The sequence below is a fragment of the Lates calcarifer genome, unplaced genomic scaffold (assembly GCF_001640805.2).
Source record: "Lates calcarifer isolate ASB-BC8 unplaced genomic scaffold, TLL_Latcal_v3 _unitig_1028_quiver_1004, whole genome shotgun sequence".
NCBI classification, from domain to species: Eukaryota; Metazoa; Chordata; class Actinopteri; family Centropomidae; genus Lates; species Lates calcarifer.
The window spans coordinates 21,306-40,986 of NW_026115238.1; the positions used below are offsets into that span (position 1 = coordinate 21,306).

General features: G+C 39.6%; 2 protein-coding genes and 1 pseudogene across 2 annotated transcripts; 2 read left to right on the forward strand and 1 right to left on the reverse strand.

Moving 5' to 3' along the window:
- Window positions 1-19: 19 nt before the first annotated feature.
- On the forward strand, window positions 20-4,343 carry LOC108885750 (mitochondrial import inner membrane translocase subunit Tim10). The gene is made up of 2 exons (XM_018680173.2): window positions 20-255; window positions 3,077-4,343. The coding sequence occupies exons 1-2, from the start codon at window positions 185-187 to the stop codon at window positions 3,270-3,272; spliced, it is 267 nt and encodes an 88-aa protein (XP_018535689.1). The 5' UTR covers window positions 20-184; the 3' UTR covers window positions 3,273-4,343.
- Window positions 4,344-4,486: 143 nt separating this feature from the next.
- LOC108885749 (protein unc-93 homolog B1) lies at window positions 4,487-16,559 on the forward strand. The gene is made up of 13 exons (XM_018680172.2): window positions 4,487-4,682; window positions 6,205-6,321; window positions 6,418-6,559; window positions 6,662-6,815; window positions 6,912-7,073; window positions 7,829-7,958; window positions 8,052-8,145; window positions 9,278-9,402; window positions 10,431-10,613; window positions 10,795-11,083; window positions 11,180-11,301; window positions 11,402-11,524; window positions 13,518-16,559. Exons 2-13 carry the CDS (start codon window positions 6,205-6,207, stop codon window positions 13,779-13,781), a joined length of 1,905 nt encoding a protein of 634 aa, XP_018535688.1. The 5' UTR covers window positions 4,487-4,682; the 3' UTR covers window positions 13,782-16,559.
- Window positions 16,560-16,691: 132 nt separating this feature from the next.
- LOC108885752 (beta-crystallin A3-like) lies at window positions 16,692-19,085 on the reverse strand (annotated as a pseudogene).
- Between the last annotated feature and the right edge of the window lie 596 nt (window positions 19,086-19,681).

Sequence of the window (19,681 nt, forward strand, 5' to 3'; positions counted from 1 at the left end):
GTCTGAATCCAACTTTATTGACAGCGGAAGTAGTTGAGGAAACGGTACACACGTGTTTTCGTGCAGATTTGAAGGTTACAGAAGAAGCAGCGGGTAGGATCTTTGTCGACTGTCCGCCGGAGAGGGTCACCAGGACGGAGTGTGTGTGGTCAAAGCCGGGTGAGAGCAGCCGTGAAGCGCAGACATGGATCCCATGAAGGCACAGCAGCTAGCGGCCGAGCTGGAGGTGGAGATGATGGCCGACATGTACAACCGGTAAAGCCTAAACAAGCTAACCACTCATTTAGCGGTCTCTTCTAATGCTACCCTTCAGACAGCAGTAAACTGTCTCATGGCCTTCATTCATAGTCTTTATTAAATCGCATATTAGGTAGTAATAACAGGTCTTATAGTGCTCATTTATATTGGTGAAGACGTAGCTTTAAAGTCCTACACTGATGCTGGTTGCTACTGAGTTCATTCAGTTACAGGAGCTACATGTGACACCCTGCACACTGCAACAGTACATAAGATTTTCTCCAGAGCTACACACGTCGCAAATGGAGTCATGTACATGGCGTAGTATGATGTAGGATTAGTGGTGTGTTCACACTGTTTAGGGCTTCAGTAGACTTCATTTTGTTATGTCCAGTGTGTAGGTTTTAATGAATGAATCATCTATTAAATGTCAACATGACTGCCTATTCTTAGCTAAAGCCAATGTAAAGTCTTAAAATAACTAGGATTTATGATGAAATTATATATATAATCATGTCCACTGGCCTTGATCATGGCAGACCTGTTGAGTTGTCAAGAAATTAATAGTGTTAAAACTGGCTGTTTGATTTAAGTGACCAGTAATCTATACCAGTGTGCTAGCATGCACAGTCCTTTAACTGTTGACATGAATGTAATGTAGCCATCATTAAGTACATTAGTAACACGTCTTCACAGCAGACACTTTGACGTGTCACAGCAGAAGGAGAAAAGGCTTATTCAAATATACAATAAATAATACCTGCTGCAGGACTGCCCCCACTGGTTCAACTTGATCCCATCAGTCAAGAGGTGTGGTTTATGTGCATTTTCAATTTGCAGTAGGTGAAGCACATGACTTTAATGTCTTTCTTCTGTAGTGGTTTAATGATGCACAACTGGAAAATTAGCACCACCATAATGTAACAGTAGTGAATAGATAGACAAGCATAATTGCAAATGTGAAATTAGCATTTTCTTTTGCAGATTTTGTTAAAATTCACTTACACTTTGTGCTATGTTTGGATGGAAACCTAGCTACTCTGTCAGAGCCCTGAAGAAGGAGCTGACTCTGAAACACGCCAACCCCCCCCCCCAATTCTATCCCAAGCTTGCTGATATTCATCATAGCTGACTACAAATTGTATATGAACATGCATCAGTTGAAGTGCCCACATTTATGATCTGGGCACATATGTGAAGGATATTGTGCCTTATTTCATAGCTGCACTTTTGTCAGTGAATGTCTTGACTTGACAAACACAGCCTTTTCTTATAACAGTAATAATGACTATAATCAGTTAGATTGTCCAGGCTCACTGTTATCCCATAGCGACTCATCTTAATTGAACAGAACCATCGTTATTGTGATTAATGACACCAGTGTCTTTTCTGCTGTGACAAATCCGACAAGTCAAAACATCTGTTGTGGGAAAACTCTACAGGCCTTTTTCAGAGAAGACATTTTGACATCATGTCACAGTAGAAAATCGCAGGTGTAAATACTAAAATTAATGATAGCTGAATTATTCATTTAGCTGCTAGAGTTTCAGGTTCCTTGCATTGTTCGTGCCGGCTCACTGTCATGCCTTACTGAGACACTTGAATAGACCAGAGCCATTGTTAATGTTATTAGCAACACATGCTTTTCCTACTATGACAAGTCAAAAGCCTATTGACAAATGGTACATTGTTTTTGACTTACAAACAATATTCATGATACATTCTCAGGAAGTTCGAGGCATTTATTGCTAAATTTGGGGAAAACATTTGATAATCTCTTCATTTCTATTTATTACGGAGTATTATCCCTGTCAAATAAACTATTCAATGAAATTCATGTCAGTCAAACTTAAAGCTCCATAATGTTACAGTGACTTTGGCAAAACCTAGTGGTGTTGGAATCCCACAAAAAACAGTGTAGTCTTAATCTGCAACAATAAGTCAAGGAGAGAACATGTCACCTGCAACATTTTTAATGATCTATTATCTATTTTTTCAAAGCAGAAATTCCAAACATATGATTCCTTCAGCTCCTCGAGTGTGACAGTCTTTGGCTTTCTCTCGTTCTTTCGTACATTGAATATCTTTGGTGTTTGAACTGTTGGTTTAATAAAACAAGGTACTTGTTGACATCACATTGGGTTTATTAGACATTGTGAAGGACATGTTTTCACAGGTTTTGTGATGTTTATAGGTGCAATGATTAAACTATATCAAACTATATCAATATCTATATCAGAACTATAAAATAATCAATAAATTAAAGGATCAGTGTGTAGGATGGAGATCTACTCGCAGAAATGGAATATAATATCCATTGTTATATTTTTGAATTGTTATATTATTGAAACTAAGAATCACTTATCTTTCATTAGCTTAGAATGAGCCCTTCATGTCTACATATGAAGCAGGTCCTCTTCCACAGAGCCTGCCATGTTTCTACAGTGGTTCAGAATGGACAAACCAAACACTGGCTCTAGGGAGGGCCTTTTGTGTTTTTGCATTACCTGAAGGCCACAATAAGTTCTCTTATACACTTGGGAAGAGGGGTGAGGGTAGGGAGTTTCAGGTGGTTGCAATCAGCAACCTTACCACTAGATGCCACTAATTCTGCACATCTCCACATTGGACCTTAAATAACTGAAATTAGTAGCTCCTGTGTGACTTTTAAAATCCCATCTTTACATGCTATGGAGATTGGGCTTTAACAGTCAAAACAATTTAATTGATCATTTTTAAAAGATGCTGGGCCACATAATTTTTGTTTATAGAAATAGCACATTAAAAGTATTTTCACATTGAGAGAATTTGACTGACTCCTAGCTTCCTTTTCTCCCAGAATGACCAACGCCTGCCACAGGAAGTGCGTACCACCACATTACAAGGAGGCAGAACTGACGAAGGGGGAGTCGGTGTGCCTGGACAGATGCGTGGCTAAATACCTGGACCTTCATGAGAGGCTGGGACGCAAGCTGACAGAGCTCTCAGTCCAGGATGAGGAAATGATGAGGAAGGCAGCCGTTGGGAGCGGATAGAGCGGACACTGATGAAGGAAATTACGTGGGGAATTACTAGGTTGCGGGATGGGGTTAGCATATCTGTGTTCTCTAAAGTGAGAGACTGGTGTTTTAATGTAACGGGTGGGTAAATAAAAAAAAAAAAACAAAACATAAAATTAAAGTTGGGGTCCACTGAGACAAACTGCCTCCTCTGCTGCAGTAGAGGATGATTAAAACAGATCGGTTCGGAGGAGGCACCGGAGCTCTTGGTGGAACAGCGGCATATCTTGAAACTCCTCAGAGTGATCCACCAGCCTCTCTGGATCAGTCACATTTGTTTTACTTTCAGCCTGGCCTGGTCCTCAAGAAGTGACTGGAAAGAAGAAAGACCCAGGACATGTAACATTATTTCTAAGTCATACTTTGTGTTTGTTTTCAGCTGCTCAGCTCAGAAACTCAAATACTTTGTTGTTACTGCTGAAACTTTGTGGTGCCAATCATTTGGCACTTGCAGCAAGTTAAAACAAACACTAAGACTAATTTGAAATTAACATTTGATCCCAAATCATCCTTTGACCTAGGGTGATTTGTTTTTCCTTTTCCTTTCCATTTTTTGAAAGATTGAAAGTAAACATGGGCCCTTTTTGTAATGTTGCAACACAACATGATATTGAAGTAGAGATACATTTTTCACAATTACAGACAAAGTAGTGTCACTTCTGTTCAAAACCTCAAAATACTGCAAATCAAATAAGTAGGATCAGGGTCATGCACTGAATTATGTATGGCTGTATGGTGTGAGCTGAAATGTCTTTTTATACAACACGCTATGCAGAGTTTACTTTTTTTTTTCAGTGCTGAAGTAACTACGATACAGGAAGCATAGCGGGGTCATTGTGGTTACATAGGTGTGTGTTAGTGATGAACTGGACTTTGCTCATTTGTCATGCCTGTGTTGACTGTTGTGCTGTATGTCAGTGGACCATGCTTTTGACTAATATTTTTTTCCCTTTCTGTGAACCACTGTGACACTGCTTTTTATCTGCGTATTAGGGAAGCTACAGTGTTTCATTGGTAATTACTCTAATTAAACAAAATCACACGTTATCCAAACATTCGAAGTGTTGTTTAAAGGCTGTGAAAGTCATTCTTTTCTGTCCTACAGGCATTTGTAAGCTGTCAGGAGGAGGCAGGGTTTCCATAAACGTGTGCCTGTAGCTTTAAGAGAAATGTTGAGGCAGATGTCAGTGAGGAAGTGAAAACAACTAACTTTCGTTTCCTTCGCGAAACTTTTATATATACCTGCCCGCTGTACGCCGGAAAGAGGAACCAATAACTTGAGAGTCTGAGAGTGACACTGAGACAGAGGTGGCGTCTGTTTTCTGTCGCTCAGGTGGACAGACTTTTCATTCCGGTGTCCGCGAGGAGCCCCACGCAGCAAGAACGGTAAGTGATGTTCAGGGTGAGGGTAGATGGTAAAAAAGTGCGTGGCGTTGGGTAGGTGTATTTTACAGTAGTTCTTAAACCTGAGATGTCTGGCTGACAGTAGTGTAAACAGTAACCTAAAAACACCACTTTAGATACTACTACAACAGAGGTCGTTATATGAATGTCAGACGACATAACGTAGAGTTAACATTAGCTCAGACACACTTTTAACAAGGGAATATTAAGTCGTTCAGGAGTGTTTAAATTCGTTTCTAAAACCACGCTGAGGGAAATTCGAGCATTCAAAGTGGAAAACAAACCAGACTTCTATCTGAATACCCAGAACATGTTCAACAAACATGTTAACCACTGAAGCTTGATTTTTTTCTTTGGTATTTAAGGCCATGACGGCTCTAACAAGGGAAGTAGCTATGTTGTATTTAACATAACATTTTGGAGAACATGTAGAAGGTCATATCCTCTTTTATAACAATGTAGGTCGTAGTTGTTGAGTGAAAATGAAGGGACCAAAAGGCTCCAGAACATCAGTTCACTCTGTAAATCACAGTTAACAGAGATCGTGGTAGAATTTAATGAACTGTGTTTAAATAATTGTAGAGTCACAGTTAAACTGGCTGTTGTAATAACACATAAGGGTCGATTTGACCTTTGACATCTTAGAAAGAGAGATAGATCCAATTAGCACAGAAAGCTGTTGTAGTAGTAGTCTGCTAAAAAAAAAAACAATTATAAGGGGAGGGGAGGCGCCAGAAAAGGAAGAGGTTGTTGTCGTCTTAATTTACAAAGAATTTACAAAAAATTAAGACGACAGGAGAGGAGGAGAGAGTTATTTAACCCTATTTCTACTTAATTACATACAAGATTTATTGTATATTAAAGAGATCGTGTTACAAGAAAAAAGATTTTTAAGGTTTTCAAGTCTGTCATGACGCTGTGTATTACCATATGCAGTGGGTGTGGCTGTCACCTTTTCACTGGTTTGGTAGCTGTAATAAGGGTTGGTTAAATGTATAAATATATATACATATAAATATGGGCCATTAAATGTCAGAAAATATTAAATAATTGCATATCACATGGTACTGCTGGTCAGCCCAAGAGGGATATTGAGCTGCAGTGTATTTTAAAGCAATGACAGTACATCAACTCTAATACTACTATAGACTAGGAAAAGCCACTTTGAGTAGAAGGCATATGACAGCTGCTTGGAGTTTGTCAAACAGCATGTAAAGAACATGAAAAAAAGGATCTCTGGTGCGATGGGGCAAAATTTTGAGCCTTTACTCTTACTATTATAGAAGACTAAGAAAAGAGTACTCGATCAGTTACTCTGTTATCAAAATATCATCATCTAAATGTTCTCTCATTAGTGTGTAACAGATTTGAAAACCCTAGTTCTTACTGATACATCATGAAAGTAATGTTACAGGAACACTACAGTGATTGACTGTTTTGGGTGATTTCAGAAAGTGCATTTAACCATCTAGTAATCTACAGTATTACTCCTTTTGGTCACCAGATGGAGGCAAGTGATGGAGAAGAGCATATCAGAGATGCTGATCGTGTTGTAGCACCTCCCAATGGCGGCATGAACGAACTGCTAAATGTGGGGCAAGAAGACAACATCCAGGGCCAGGTGAGCTCAGCTGTTCTGTGGAAAACCACATAATGTTCTCTGCAGTAGTTTAAGTTTCATGTGAAAAATAACACTATTATAATTTATTTTCCTCAGATGGAGGAGTTTCTGGGTCCACAGGCAGAGTACAATGAGGAGGAAGAGGAGAGGAAATACTACAGGAGGAAGAGGCTGGGCGTCATCAAGAATGTTCTTGCAGCCAGTGTGGGAGCCATGATTGTGTACAGTGTATATATGGGTGAGTTTGACAGGAGTAAAAATGATGAAATGGTCAGAGAAATACAAACAGGCAGAGTTGCAGCATGTACTTTTAAATGCATTTTGCGTGTGCGTGTTACAGGCCTTCTGCAAATGCAGCTGATCCTCCATTATGACATGACCTACCGTGAGGTGAAGTACAGCAACCTTGGCCTGGAGGACATCGACCGCAAGATGTTAATGGGCATTAACGTCACGCCCATTATAGGCCTGCTGTACACCCCTGTTCTCATCAGGTAGACACACACACAAACACTAGTGATAAAACCTTCTTGTTGATCTCAGTGTCCTTGCTCTGTCCATATATACTCTATACTTCATCTCTCTTTCAGGTTTCTAGGTACTAAGTGGATGATGTTCCTGGCTTCAGGAATCTACGCACTCTTCGTCTCAACCAATTACTGGGAGCGTTACTACACCTTGGTTCCATCAGCAGTAGCTATAGGTGTAGCCATTGTGCCGTTTTGGGCTTCCTTGGGAAATTACATTACTAGGTGAGAAACAGGATGTGGAGGAGACGGTGGGTGAGGATGTTTCATAAGCTGCCTGAAATTTGACCCTCATGATGTCATGGAATGAAGGTCGAACAGCATAGGTAGCTGGGATCTCAGTAGATAGATGGGTTGGCTCAGATTGTTCAGATTGATTTTTTACACCACACTAACCAGGTAAAAAAAAAAAAATCAATGAATCAATCAATTTAATTTAAAAGTGTGCTGTTTTTTAGCAACATCATTAGTAAAAAAAAAAAAAAAAAAAAATACCAAAGTATTTTTAGGCAACACCTTATCTTGAAATAATATGGTCAAGTGGACTTTAAGTACATTAATTATATGTACAGGAAGTATACTAAGTGTACTTAGTTTAATTTAAGTGTACTTTATTTTACCTGGACTAACTTAAACATAGCCATTAATTGTTTTGGGTCACATGGCCATTCAGTACTGGATTGTTGAGGATTTTAAAAATTTGTAAAATCTGATGGCAGTATATTGGCTGATATTCTTTTTTTTAAACATAAGATCAAGACAAGAATGACATTTTTCTAAAACTGAATACAGAAAGAAATAGAAAATAAAAATGTCAGACACAGTCTTAGGCTCTCCTTTGTGAAGTCAATTCAAACCATGAATTCTGAGAGGGTACACAATCGTACAAGCCTCAGACTAACCTGCACCTGATGGTACATGGGTATGTTTCCTAATGTGTGTTTGCTGTGAATTTCTTCTCGCACACCACACACATGCAGGATGGCGCAGCAGTACTACGAGTATGTCAACTACAAGGAAGAGCATGTGCAGGAGCAGAAGAAGCTTCCTAAAGGAGCGTGCCACAGCTACATCATCATCTTCCACTCAGTTTTCCACATTATCTTCCATGTAAGTCCTCAACCATCTTTTGTTCATTAATGCTTCATGGTGTGTAACATCAGTAAAGACGTTGGTCCCTGTCATCTCTCTCTTCCTCAACAGCTGAGTTTTGTCTTCGCGGAGTTCCCAATGCGTCTTGTCCTCAACGACTACCTGCATGAAAGCAACCACATTCTATGCAATGTCAAAACCTGTGGTAAATACACACGTCACCTCGCCTCCACTGATGAATGATTGCACACAAATAACCACAGGATAACAGTGTATGAGGATTCACTCCAGTATTAGCAGTTATAATCTTAAGTTTGCTAACAGTAGCTGACATTAACCACTGTAAGCCACTGGTCATACCAGACCAACTGAGACTGCAGCAGTAAAAACCATGAGTGCATTGAAATGAGCAAGAGTGCATTTTATTGCTTAGGAAATCAGCTTTTTATTTTTATCTATTTCTATATATTATATATATATTTCTAAATTCAGTGTTAACATTGACCAAAAGAGTTTTACAATTCGAGACAATGCAAATTCAAACTGTTGTTGCACTGCCCTGTGTGATGTGTTCTGTTTGTATTTGCTGCTGGAAACGTAATTTCCCCGAGGGAGTCATCCCAAAGGGATCAATATAGTCTGTCTAAGTCTAAGTCTAAATCTAAATTCAATAGGCTGCACTAAATTTAAACTTAAAGCTGTTTTTTTTGGATCTAATTAGTAAGTGAAAGTTAAAGAGGTCATTTGGACTGCACAGAATTATCATCTGCAGCTGGCCCCAGCTCTACATAGCCTTTTAGCAACTTTTCACTCATTATTTTGCTCTCATCAGCCTTGATTCCAGCTGCAACAGGAAGATCATTTTGGAGAAAAGGCTCTAATAATAATCTAATCTGTCCAGTATCAAACAGCAGACAAAGTCATTGTGTAGCTGGTGGACATTGTGGAGCGCTCAGCAGATAAAGAGCCAGATATACAGAAACAAGAAACAATGTCATATGTTAATGTGTGTTTTTATCTTCTTCCTATAAAATCAATGAATTAAAAATGTTTCAATGTTTAATTTTCTATATTTAAGATATCCAGCTTTCATACAAATCGTGTGGCATCATTTACCACTACCACAGCCTGAAAGTCGTTTTGATTCCCTGAATGCATTGCACATTGATCCTAGATTTCTGATTTCACAGAGACAGTTTCATAGGTTTGCATGAAGTAGAAATACATGTGCTTGGGGACACCTTCTGTCCATTATGCCATAGTAGGCAAGGTGCTAAAGGAAACACAAGTTTTTGTCAGCTTCCTATCACATTGCTGGCTTCCTCTTCCTCTACCAGGCGCAGCAGTCAGTGGAGTGATCCCTGGCTTCAACACCACCGTGCTGACCAGACTGCCACGCTCCATGCTGCTCATCCAGGTGGAGAGTGTCCTCATGGGTTTTGCCTTCCTGGGCATGATTATTGTAAGTGTTCCCTAACACACGTGCACACACTGGCACATGCACCTCTTATACCAATTTGGCCCATTACAACCAGGTACCAGTTGTTGTTACAGATGTACATTTGTAACATAAATTTGACTGCCCATACTCCCCATAAAACCGTCATTATTCCAGCTGTTGTGTACTAATATGCTTAATCAAGTGATGTAAATTCGAGGCCTGCTAGTATTCAGTCTAACACGAATCAAATATAAGCCAATTGGAGGCAGCACAACAAAGTGTGAACATATATGACAGACATACAAACAGTTACCTGTTTACACATCCAGCACACACACACACACAAAAACATTCATTTGGAGCCCTATTTCTGGTGATAATTATCTGTGGGTTCATCACTATGACACCTTTTACATTACTTACAGTTACTTGATTATCAATTAATGATTAGAGCAGCTTTAAGATGGGTGACACCTGACATCTTCATTTTATTTCACTATTAAATATGGCTTTTGTGTTCAGTGGAACAATATCCACAGAACTCAAAAGGAATCATGACTGGGGCCATTTTAACCTTGATTAGTGATTGAGTAAGAGCTATATTATCCACTAATCAGCTTCAGTTTGAAGTGACTTTCCAATTTCTAAACTGCTCAGCTCACTCAGTGATGCACAGAGCGTAAACTTATCCCAGCACACACTGGTTTATGACAGGGCTAACACAGATGGATGAACAGACACAGTCTCACACTTATGTGCAGTTCAGAGCAGTGAAGAAAGCTGGATTAAGTGTGGATTGTAGAAAGTATGTTTGCACATCGCCCTATGTATTTATTTTAACTTAATTTCCTAGTGTTAGTTAAGGGGCTAATGCAGCTCTTAGTAATTTTAAGTCAGCAGTGTTGCTCTGTGCTTCACATTTGGTTATTTTGTCCTATGATGTGCTGGAAAGAAATGCCTTATTGTTTACAGTTCAGCAAAGCATATACAAAGCATAGCAGTCAGGCAGAGTAATACAATTACTGATTGCCATTTGCTGCCATCCACAGTTCCTTGTGCTGTGTGGCGCTGCCTACCGGCCAACAGAGGAGATCGACCTTCGCAGCATAGGCTGGGGAAACATCTTCCAGCTGCCTTTCAAACACCTGAGGGACTACCGCCTGAGACTGCTCTGCCCTTTCTTTATTTACAGTGGCTTTGAAGTGTTGTTTGCCGTCACCGGATTCTCTCTGGTACTGTATCAATGGAGTTTGTAGAGTAGACTTAACTTTCATTGCTTAACTTGTTAGCGTTTCTGAGTAGTTTGGAAGCAAAATGCTAAAATTGGATTTGTAAAGGAGCAGGTAGGTTGTAGTAATAAGAAATATATGCATATTTCATCTAATTTCTGTCATTCGTTCTCTCCCTCCACAGTCCTATGGTGTCTGCATTTTGGGTCTGAAATCTCTGTGGCTCCTTATAGTCGTCTACGGCCTCTCCTGCTCCGTCTTTTCCTCACTCTCCCTCTGCATACTACGCCTCCCACGCTGGCTGTGTCTGATGAGCGGCGCTGCTGTGCATTTTGTGTTGCTGGTGGCCCTCCTGGCGTGGTCCCTACATATTAAAGAACCTCCAATAAAGGGCACATGGTATCTGGGCCCTCTGATTGTGATCACTGTGCTGTGGGGTCTTGGCACTGCCTTAAACAAGACGGGCGTCAGCAGTGAGTAACAGCTGTGGTTGAAGTGTCTGTACGTACTGTTCACTAACTTTGTTCACACATGACGTGTCAACTGCTCTGTGTGTGTGTGTGTGTCAGCTCTGATTGGTATGCTGTATGCTGAAGAAAAAGAACGTCTGGACTTTGTGTACACCATCTATCACTGGTGGCAGGCCATCGCCATCTTCATAGTCTACCTCTGGTCCAACATGCCTATGAGGGTATGTGATTGTTTCATATGCTCAAAAAATAAAAACAAAAACAACCATCTGATCCACATTTTACAGGAAAAATCTGTTATGTTTTGTTCCTCTCCCTCAGGCCAAACTCTCCATCCTTTTGGCCACTTTACTGGTGGCCTGCTACTGCTATTGGGTGATGGAGCGTCGGCTGGCCAGGGACGTGCGGCCCAGACTGCCTCGTATCCCTCGGCCACGGCACAAGGTATCCAGTCTGTCATGAGTGACTGCCTGAATCTGCCCAAATACACATTAGTGAAATCATTTCGTTACAATGCCCAAAAAAAGTGTCCTGGTGTAGTTTACTTAACAAATTGCAATTAGAAGTTCAGTTGACTTTGAGGTCAGCTATGGTAAGTGGCACTCAAGTTACACCTGGGTGATTTGTATAAAATATATATACAATATCCAAAAATAATGGTGTTCTAGTGATATGGAAGAACATAGGCAGACAGATAGATAGATTGATCCTGTGAGGGAAATTCTTGCGTTACAGCAGCAGAGACAGCAACAGTAGGTAACAACAAACATTATGAAAAAATGAAGGAGTATAAATACTAAGAAAGTCTTTAAAATATATACAGGAAAATGATTTAGGTTGCAATTAAGAGCAGGTTTGTGGATGAGAGTAGTTGCTGACTGCAGCATAAGGATATTTACAAATTCACAGTAACTGTCTCAAATGATGAATAAATATAGTTGTGTGCAATATTTTCATCTGAGAATGGATGTGCAAAAACTGGCAGTGAATGAATCAGTAAGTACATCTGTTGTTAAATAGGAAAGCGCAGAAAATTGACTTGCATATATGCTGGCTGAGGATCATAGAATGAGTAGATAGTCATTACTTATATGTTTAATTACTATATGCACTATTAAATATATAAACATGATCTCATGTGGGTTTGAAGTTAAGAAGCTTTTATGCAACAAGTTTAGGCCTTTAATTTACATTTAATGTACTTAGTATGGTTTTGCCACACATGAATCACATCATAATTAAATGAGAATATGTGGAGGTGTCCTGATAACAAAACAACTTAAAGGGAGCTGTAAAATCTAATATTTTTTGTATATCAGGACATCACGGTGTAATATCACATTCATATCAAGGCCAGTTGACAGAGGCAAAACAAGAACCTGGATTCAAATAGCAATCTGTTTTTTGAATGCGCTTGATGTCATTTAATTTTTTAATATAATTTAGGAATATAGTACAAATAAGAAGTGTTGTTGCTATGGTTACCTGTACTTAGGTAACTTTACTAACTGACTAACAAACCATGAGCGCTGATTTAGAACAAGGTTTGAATTGAAGATGAACTTATGTCCTATGCACGCTTTTAATAGCCACCTAACAGCCAGTGAGAAACAAGAATTTTCCTTGCTGTATCTTATTAGGTCACATCCCCAATGTACATAAATGATGTTCATCAGTGTTTTATGTGGAGTGAAGGTTGTAAATTCAGTCGGTCACTGCAGTGCTTTCTTTAGCAGGTGTTGTGTAGCTGTGACTGTAAAGTTGTTTTGTTGTTTTTTTCCATTAAGCTTTGGTCTGGTGAAATATATAGGCCTGACACAGCTGATTAATCAGTCAGTCAAGAAACAGAAAAATAATCAGCAAGGCAAGTATTTAGATAAACAATTTTTTAAAGCAGAAATGCCAAATCTTACCTAGTTATAGCTTTGACATTGTGGGGATTTTCTGTTTTTCTCTGTTATGTATGATTGGAGTGCCATGGGTCTTTGATTTCCAGATGTTTACAGATCTTCTGCACACAGCTTTAGCAGTCAATCCAGAAACTGGTTTAAGACTGAAACCCTCACCTTTTTGTAGAAGATCCAATCTGACTGCACAGTACACACCAGACATCAAGTTATTCTGCATTAGATAACAGAGTTAGCTGATGCTCTTACACCCAGCATGTAAACACTTTATTCACTCACTCAATTTTTTTTGTGTCATGCAGAAATAAAGAATAAAAAATAATAATAGAGATCTGGTGTGAAGTGAGATTTGAACTCCTGCAAACAGTGATTTGTCCTGCACTCTACCAGCCCTGTGTGAATGAAATCCTTCAGCTGTTCACGAGTGGATTAAACGTCATTATAGCCTGTGCTTTATTGTAATAATATTTAAGTTGTGACTAAAAGTCTGCAAACACATTTTGACTTCAGAGTGACATTTATGTCCACAGGTCAAGGGCTACCGCTACCTGGAAGAGGACAACTCAGATGAGTCAGACTCCGAGAGAAGTGAGGAGGATGAGGAGGAGAAGGAGGAGGACGAAGACCATGTGGCAGAAGAGATAGAAGCAGAGGACAGGGAGGAAGGGGGCCAAGTGGGAGGGGCCCAGGGAGCTGACTCACCCAGAGCCAGGAGGAGAGGGGTGGAGGGTCACCGCTACAAACAGGACAAAGAGGACGCCCATGTGAAGGAGGGAGAGAGGGACGAGCGCTAGAGAGGGTGAGAGAAAAGGAAAGGGAGAGAGGAGGGGAGATGGATGCTGTTGTGTTGATGATTCCATTCATTTTTTTAACAGATATTTATACTTAACATAATCCTTTCATACCACACTAAACAAAAATATTTATAGAGCTTTAATTTAAAAGGCTTGAATTACAAGTTCAGCTATAATTACAACAGTCATCCAGATGAAAAGGCAGAGAAACTGGAAGAACTACACAGCTATTTAACAACAGGCACAGCAGTCTCAAAGGGTAGCATACACTGGATACAACAAGAATACTTGTTTTTCTTTTGCCGCACAGCATGTGGCTCACATTTACCAAATGTACCCATAACTGCAGAGGAGATTGTAGCTGCTTTTGTGCTTCATCATTCAACAAACTTTGTAATATAAACTGGTTCCATTTAAAAAGAGCCCATCTCTACAAAGAAAGAACTGCAAGTGACAGAAAAAGAAATGAGGAATTGATTTTCTATCTTGAATCACAGGTTGAAGTGTGTTTTGATGGAGTCATTTTTAGAGAGCCTGCATAATCCTGCTGGATGTGAACAGCATCAACAGCCTCAGTTATATAGTTGTTCCTCTGCCTTTGTTTACCTTCCACCCCTTAATCTATGCATATTTGTTGGAGACAACAACCTAACTCAAGATAGTATCAAAAGCTCAGATATGTGTCACTTTCCTGATGTGTCCGCTGGGAGGAGTTAAATTCAACTTTTGCAAAAGTTAAAGATGAATGTATGAATATATGTTTATGCTTTAGTGTAATTCAGTGTGCAGCAGGTTTGGGCATCAGTCATGTTTGGTCGATGCCAGTAACAGTGGGGTATTATTACTAATATGGGTTGTCTCAAATGTTTTCATGTACCACAACAGTAAACAGGTCTAGGAGTGTTGAGCCATGCTAATGGCTCTACTTCAGAGCAGTGCTGTAAATGCTAATGTTAGCTCACAGTAACAATGTTAACATGCTGATGTTAAGCAGGAATGGAGAGCCAAGGTGAAACTGAAACTTCTGGATTAAGTTCCTGTATTGAGAAAACTTTATTCAAAATCACATTGACATTTGCTAAACATCCAGCCATGGAACACAGCCTTTCTCAGCTGTATGTTGTGTGGCTTGATTCATGTGTTTAGGTAAGGATAGTAGTTTTTTAACAAATTCTTTTAGATCTAATATTGTTAATAATTTTTTTAGCCTTTAACAAACACCATTTCCCATAACCCTCAACAGAAAAGACAAGTCCATGAATGAGTTCAGGGATTACAACATGTTTGCAATAACAACAGGACAGTTTGAATGCTGTACATACACAGATTACAGCTAGAAAGCATGAAAACATTTGTTAAATCACAAATGTTTTCATTTCTTGCCAGATGGTGATTTATTTTTAAATATGGAAAGAAACGCTGAATGACAGACTGCACTGAGGTACAGAAGATAGTGGAACAGAGGCTAGCCCAGACTGATGCCAAGACTTTGGCTTTCTATAATGTTAACCATGTTCACCATCTTAATTGAATATGTTAGTAGGCTAACATTTGCTAGTTGGCACTAAACAGAAAGTACACCCAAGGCTGAAGGGAATGTCATTAGTTTTGCAGGTGTTTGGGGACCATAAATGTTTGAACATAATTTCATGGCAATCAAACAGATTTTTAGATATTTCAGTCTTGAACAAAGTGGCAGACTGACCAGCACTGCCATCCCTGGTGTCACACCTCTAGCGTGACTAAAAAAGAGAAGGACCTCACCATTTAGCACAGAAGTTGTCACAACAAACATGTCATGAAGCTGCACACTTATCACTCTGTCCACATGACTTCCAAAGAGTATTGTAAAATTTGTGTTTATTTAAGGCTTTATAAGTATTAAACTGTTTTATATACTATACAGTTATTAGATATCTAATTTTTCATGATGCTTTATTTTATTTTTAACAGCTTTATTTGCACTGAATCCAACAGGCTTCCAACAGGCCATTTTCTCCAAAAGATATTTTGACTCGTCCCAGTAGAAAAATCATAGATGCGAATAACAAAATCAGCAATGGCTGAATTCCATGTAGCTGCTTCAGTTTCAGGGTCCTGGCTCACTGCCTCACTGCCTCACTGTCATGACATGGACACCTGAATGAGACAGGGCCACTGTTAATGTTATTAGTGACACCTGCGCTTTTGCTTTGGAGACACAGCAAAATGTCTATGGGCTGTCTAATCATGACAAGTTGGTCTGGGGACCTGCTGTTGGCTGACACGGTGTTTGGCTGAGGGAATTTTGAGTTGTCATCACTGATGACTGTCACTTCATTCCCTGGCATCACTTTTGTCTTATTTTTAGTTTCTGAAGTTATGTCATGTTCAGTTAAAATACCCTGATTTACCTGACTTCAGGACAGCAAGCTGTCACACTTTGACACTGATGGTCTGATATTTCACATATTTTTGTATCATGCAAATTTTTGTAGGTACTCTGCAAAGACATTAGGGTTGATTAGAGTTACTTAACCTCTGGTTTATTCTGTTACAATAACCACTGTATCAATTTCTTTTTAAACCAGCTGTAGGAGAGAGGAATAGCATCTATATCCTATGATGGATATTTAACATTTAATTTTTTCAATGCAAATCACTCCTCTCTGTGAACGAAGCCAAAGGTACCTGATGTTGCATTGATCCCTATGACATTGTTGTTTCTGTGTTGTGTTCACAGGAATTCATTTTGTACTTTACACCTGCAAATGTAATTAAAGACTGTGTTGAAGGTAAGTGTCTGTCTATCTGCTGTACATGACTGTATTTCTCTGCACAGCCTCCTTACTGGTGGGTGGTGGTGTGTTGTCAAAGTCACCAACTTTATATTAAGCCAACGGTGACTGCCCTAAACTTATTGCCATGGAAACGTGAGCAAGACTAAATGTTTCATTACAATTATTGTGACACAGTACAATGACATACCCACACATTGTAAATTTAGATTACAGCAGCGTAAACGTATGTATCTGATGTAAGAGTAGAAATGAAGCTTAGCGAAAGTTCAGTCAAGAAGACTGTATCTGCACATCATCTATCTCTAAGCTCCACCTACCAATTTTACTGTAATTGAACATCAGAAGTACACTTACATAACAATAATCACTTTCCAGAATTAAATTCTTGAAAATATATTTAACCACAGAAAATGCCATTATATATCACTGTGCTGGTTTAACTTTAAGCAGGGATTCTGAGATGCTTGATTAATATGGGTCAAGGAGTAAAACAGTGAAGTTTTACCAAGAAACAAACACACAAACATTGTGCTTCTGTACGTATTACATTCAGAACATTTGCAGATACATGAAGCAGACTTCTAACCTATAAAAACTTGCGTCACTATATCATAATAGTTTCACTGGTATGGGATCATCAGTGACCTTTGTTTCTATTTTATCCTTAATCCTTAATCCTTCATTTTCACATTTGATGAACTGTTATCAACTGTAAGTTGCCATTGTCACTGTCTCTGCATATGTGCACTCACACAGGAATTACAGAAAGGACTTTTCATGTTCTGATTTTGAACTTTATTTCACTTGTACTAAAACAAAATGAGTATTAACAGAAATATGAATATGGGATAAAGAGGTAGCTGCTACATCACTGATGCTTTGTGTTGTAATCACAGTGCTGACTTAATGAAGCCCTAAGCTCAGAACCAAACCTAAAGTTGGCTTTGGACTTAGATCGGGCCCCTCAAAGCACAGTGAGCGGGTGTTAGCCTGAGCCAGGCATCTGCTGCAGTCTCTAGTCCTCATCTGTTCCCCTTCAGTGCCTGATGCGCCTGATGGACTGGATCTTGGGAGTCTGGCAGTGGGATCCCCAGTTCTTCCAGCACTGGTAGTCTCCACTGTGTCTCTCACACTCCATGATGTACTGCTGGCCTCTGTAGCCGGGGTACTCATAGCACACAAAGCTGTACAAAGATAGAGCCAGGAAGAGGAAGTGAGCACAAAGAGCTAAATTATTATTTTTTACATGTGCTGCTTCATGTTATAACATTCTTCAGGTGTTTCTGTGGCATTTGATTTAACTCCTCTCTTTACTCTATTGTTAGCTGTCAACCATCCTGTTGGACCAAATTTTCTTTCAAGCTTCAGCAGTTATCATGATATAAAAGTATTATATAATCAGTATTCTATCTACTACAAAGTTATTACAGTTCATTCTCCAGTAAACATGAAACGTCTGTATCACATTTTATGGCAACCCAGCAAATAACTGTTGCAAGATGTCACTGTGAACACAAAGTGGCAGCCTGACCTGTCACTCAAAGTAAGTGTGATCTAGCTTTGAGAAGTGTTGGGAATGTGTGACCCTGTCATGCAGTTCTGAGATTTGTTTTTCCAACCACTGAAGCTGCTCTAGGATTAAAGTGGAGAGGAGTGAGTGAGATAATTAAACTGATGAGGCTACAAAAGAGGAGGAAAATAAAGACAATGGCAGCGCCTTAAGATTATATATGTGCATGTACAAATCAGTTTTTTTTGGTTTTTTTTGAGGAGAATGGTAAATTATTCACAAAAGAAGTTGATTAGTGAGAGATACGACTACTTAAGATAAAGGTATGTTAGTTCACTTGCACCTGTTTCGACCATTAAGATCTAGTTTTTTCAGTCCTCCATCTCCCTTCTCATTTTGCTCTCTCTATACTCCTCAGAAACTTTTTATGACCAAACACCAGTCTTGAGTTAGAATGTGACAGGATCAGTGACTGACTTACGCTCCACTCTGCACGTGCATGGAGCCACCTCGGGCATGGACCAGCCCATGGCCTGCAGCGAGGGGTAGTCGTCACACAGGTTGGTGCAGCGGCCCATGAAGTTCTCTCTCTCAAAGATCATCATATGACTGCTCTGGTGAGACTGTGGGGAAGGGGAGGGGGAGGGATGGAGAATTAGTGTTAAAGTTAGCGTTACGCCAGACGTACACAGTGAGCAGGCATTCGGCACTGAGTTGTCTCTTTTCTATTTTTGAGCTGCCTCAGTCACTCACTGCGTGGCTCACTCTCCTCCTTCTGTCACTCACTACCATCTCCATTTGCCCTCTCATGCTCGTTCACTCCCACTTCTCTCTTCTTCTGTCTAATTTAGCCCCCCCCCCGCAGGTACTCACAGCGCAGTAGATGGGGCGAAAGGACATGAAGCGCTCTGTGTGGTAGGCCAGGGAGCCGCTGTAGGCATCCCAGTTGGGGTACTCGCCTCTCTCCAGGATGAACTGCTGGCCCTGGAAGTCGTGGCCTCAAAACCCACCCAGCTGGACACAAAGGGAAGAGGTGAAATGTCACATGATTGAGAGAGAGAGTTTCAGTGTTGTCTGAAATCAGTCTGAACATAAAACAGGTGATAGACAACAGACAAAAGAGAGGGATCAGTCAGCTGGGGAAAACCTATGGTTACTTGAGAACATCAGTTTAGTATAGACGCCCATTTCCAGCAATGTGATGAAAAAAAAAAAGGTTCTGTAAGTAATGTTCTCAAAATAACGACTTAGTATCTCAAAACAATGAGAAAACTTGTCAAAAATAATGAGTTCCATAATCACATTAGTGGGAGAGGGCTTCCATACATACTTTTATTCCAATATATTTGAAGAGATTTTAAAAACATTTAATAAAATCAGAAAGTTTCGTTCCTGTTCAACTAAGAAAAAGTGACCAAATATTTGGGCAATTTTAGAAATGGATATAACACTGTAATATATTTTTCCTTGTGTGTCAGCTAAACTAAAAAATAGCAGTCACCATTCTGAGTTTTTCCTGTTGGCTATAAGAGCATTTTGTCAACAACCAATTTCTTCAGTTGAATTCACTACATGACAAACATTTCATGGTTTTATGCTTTTGCCAGGTC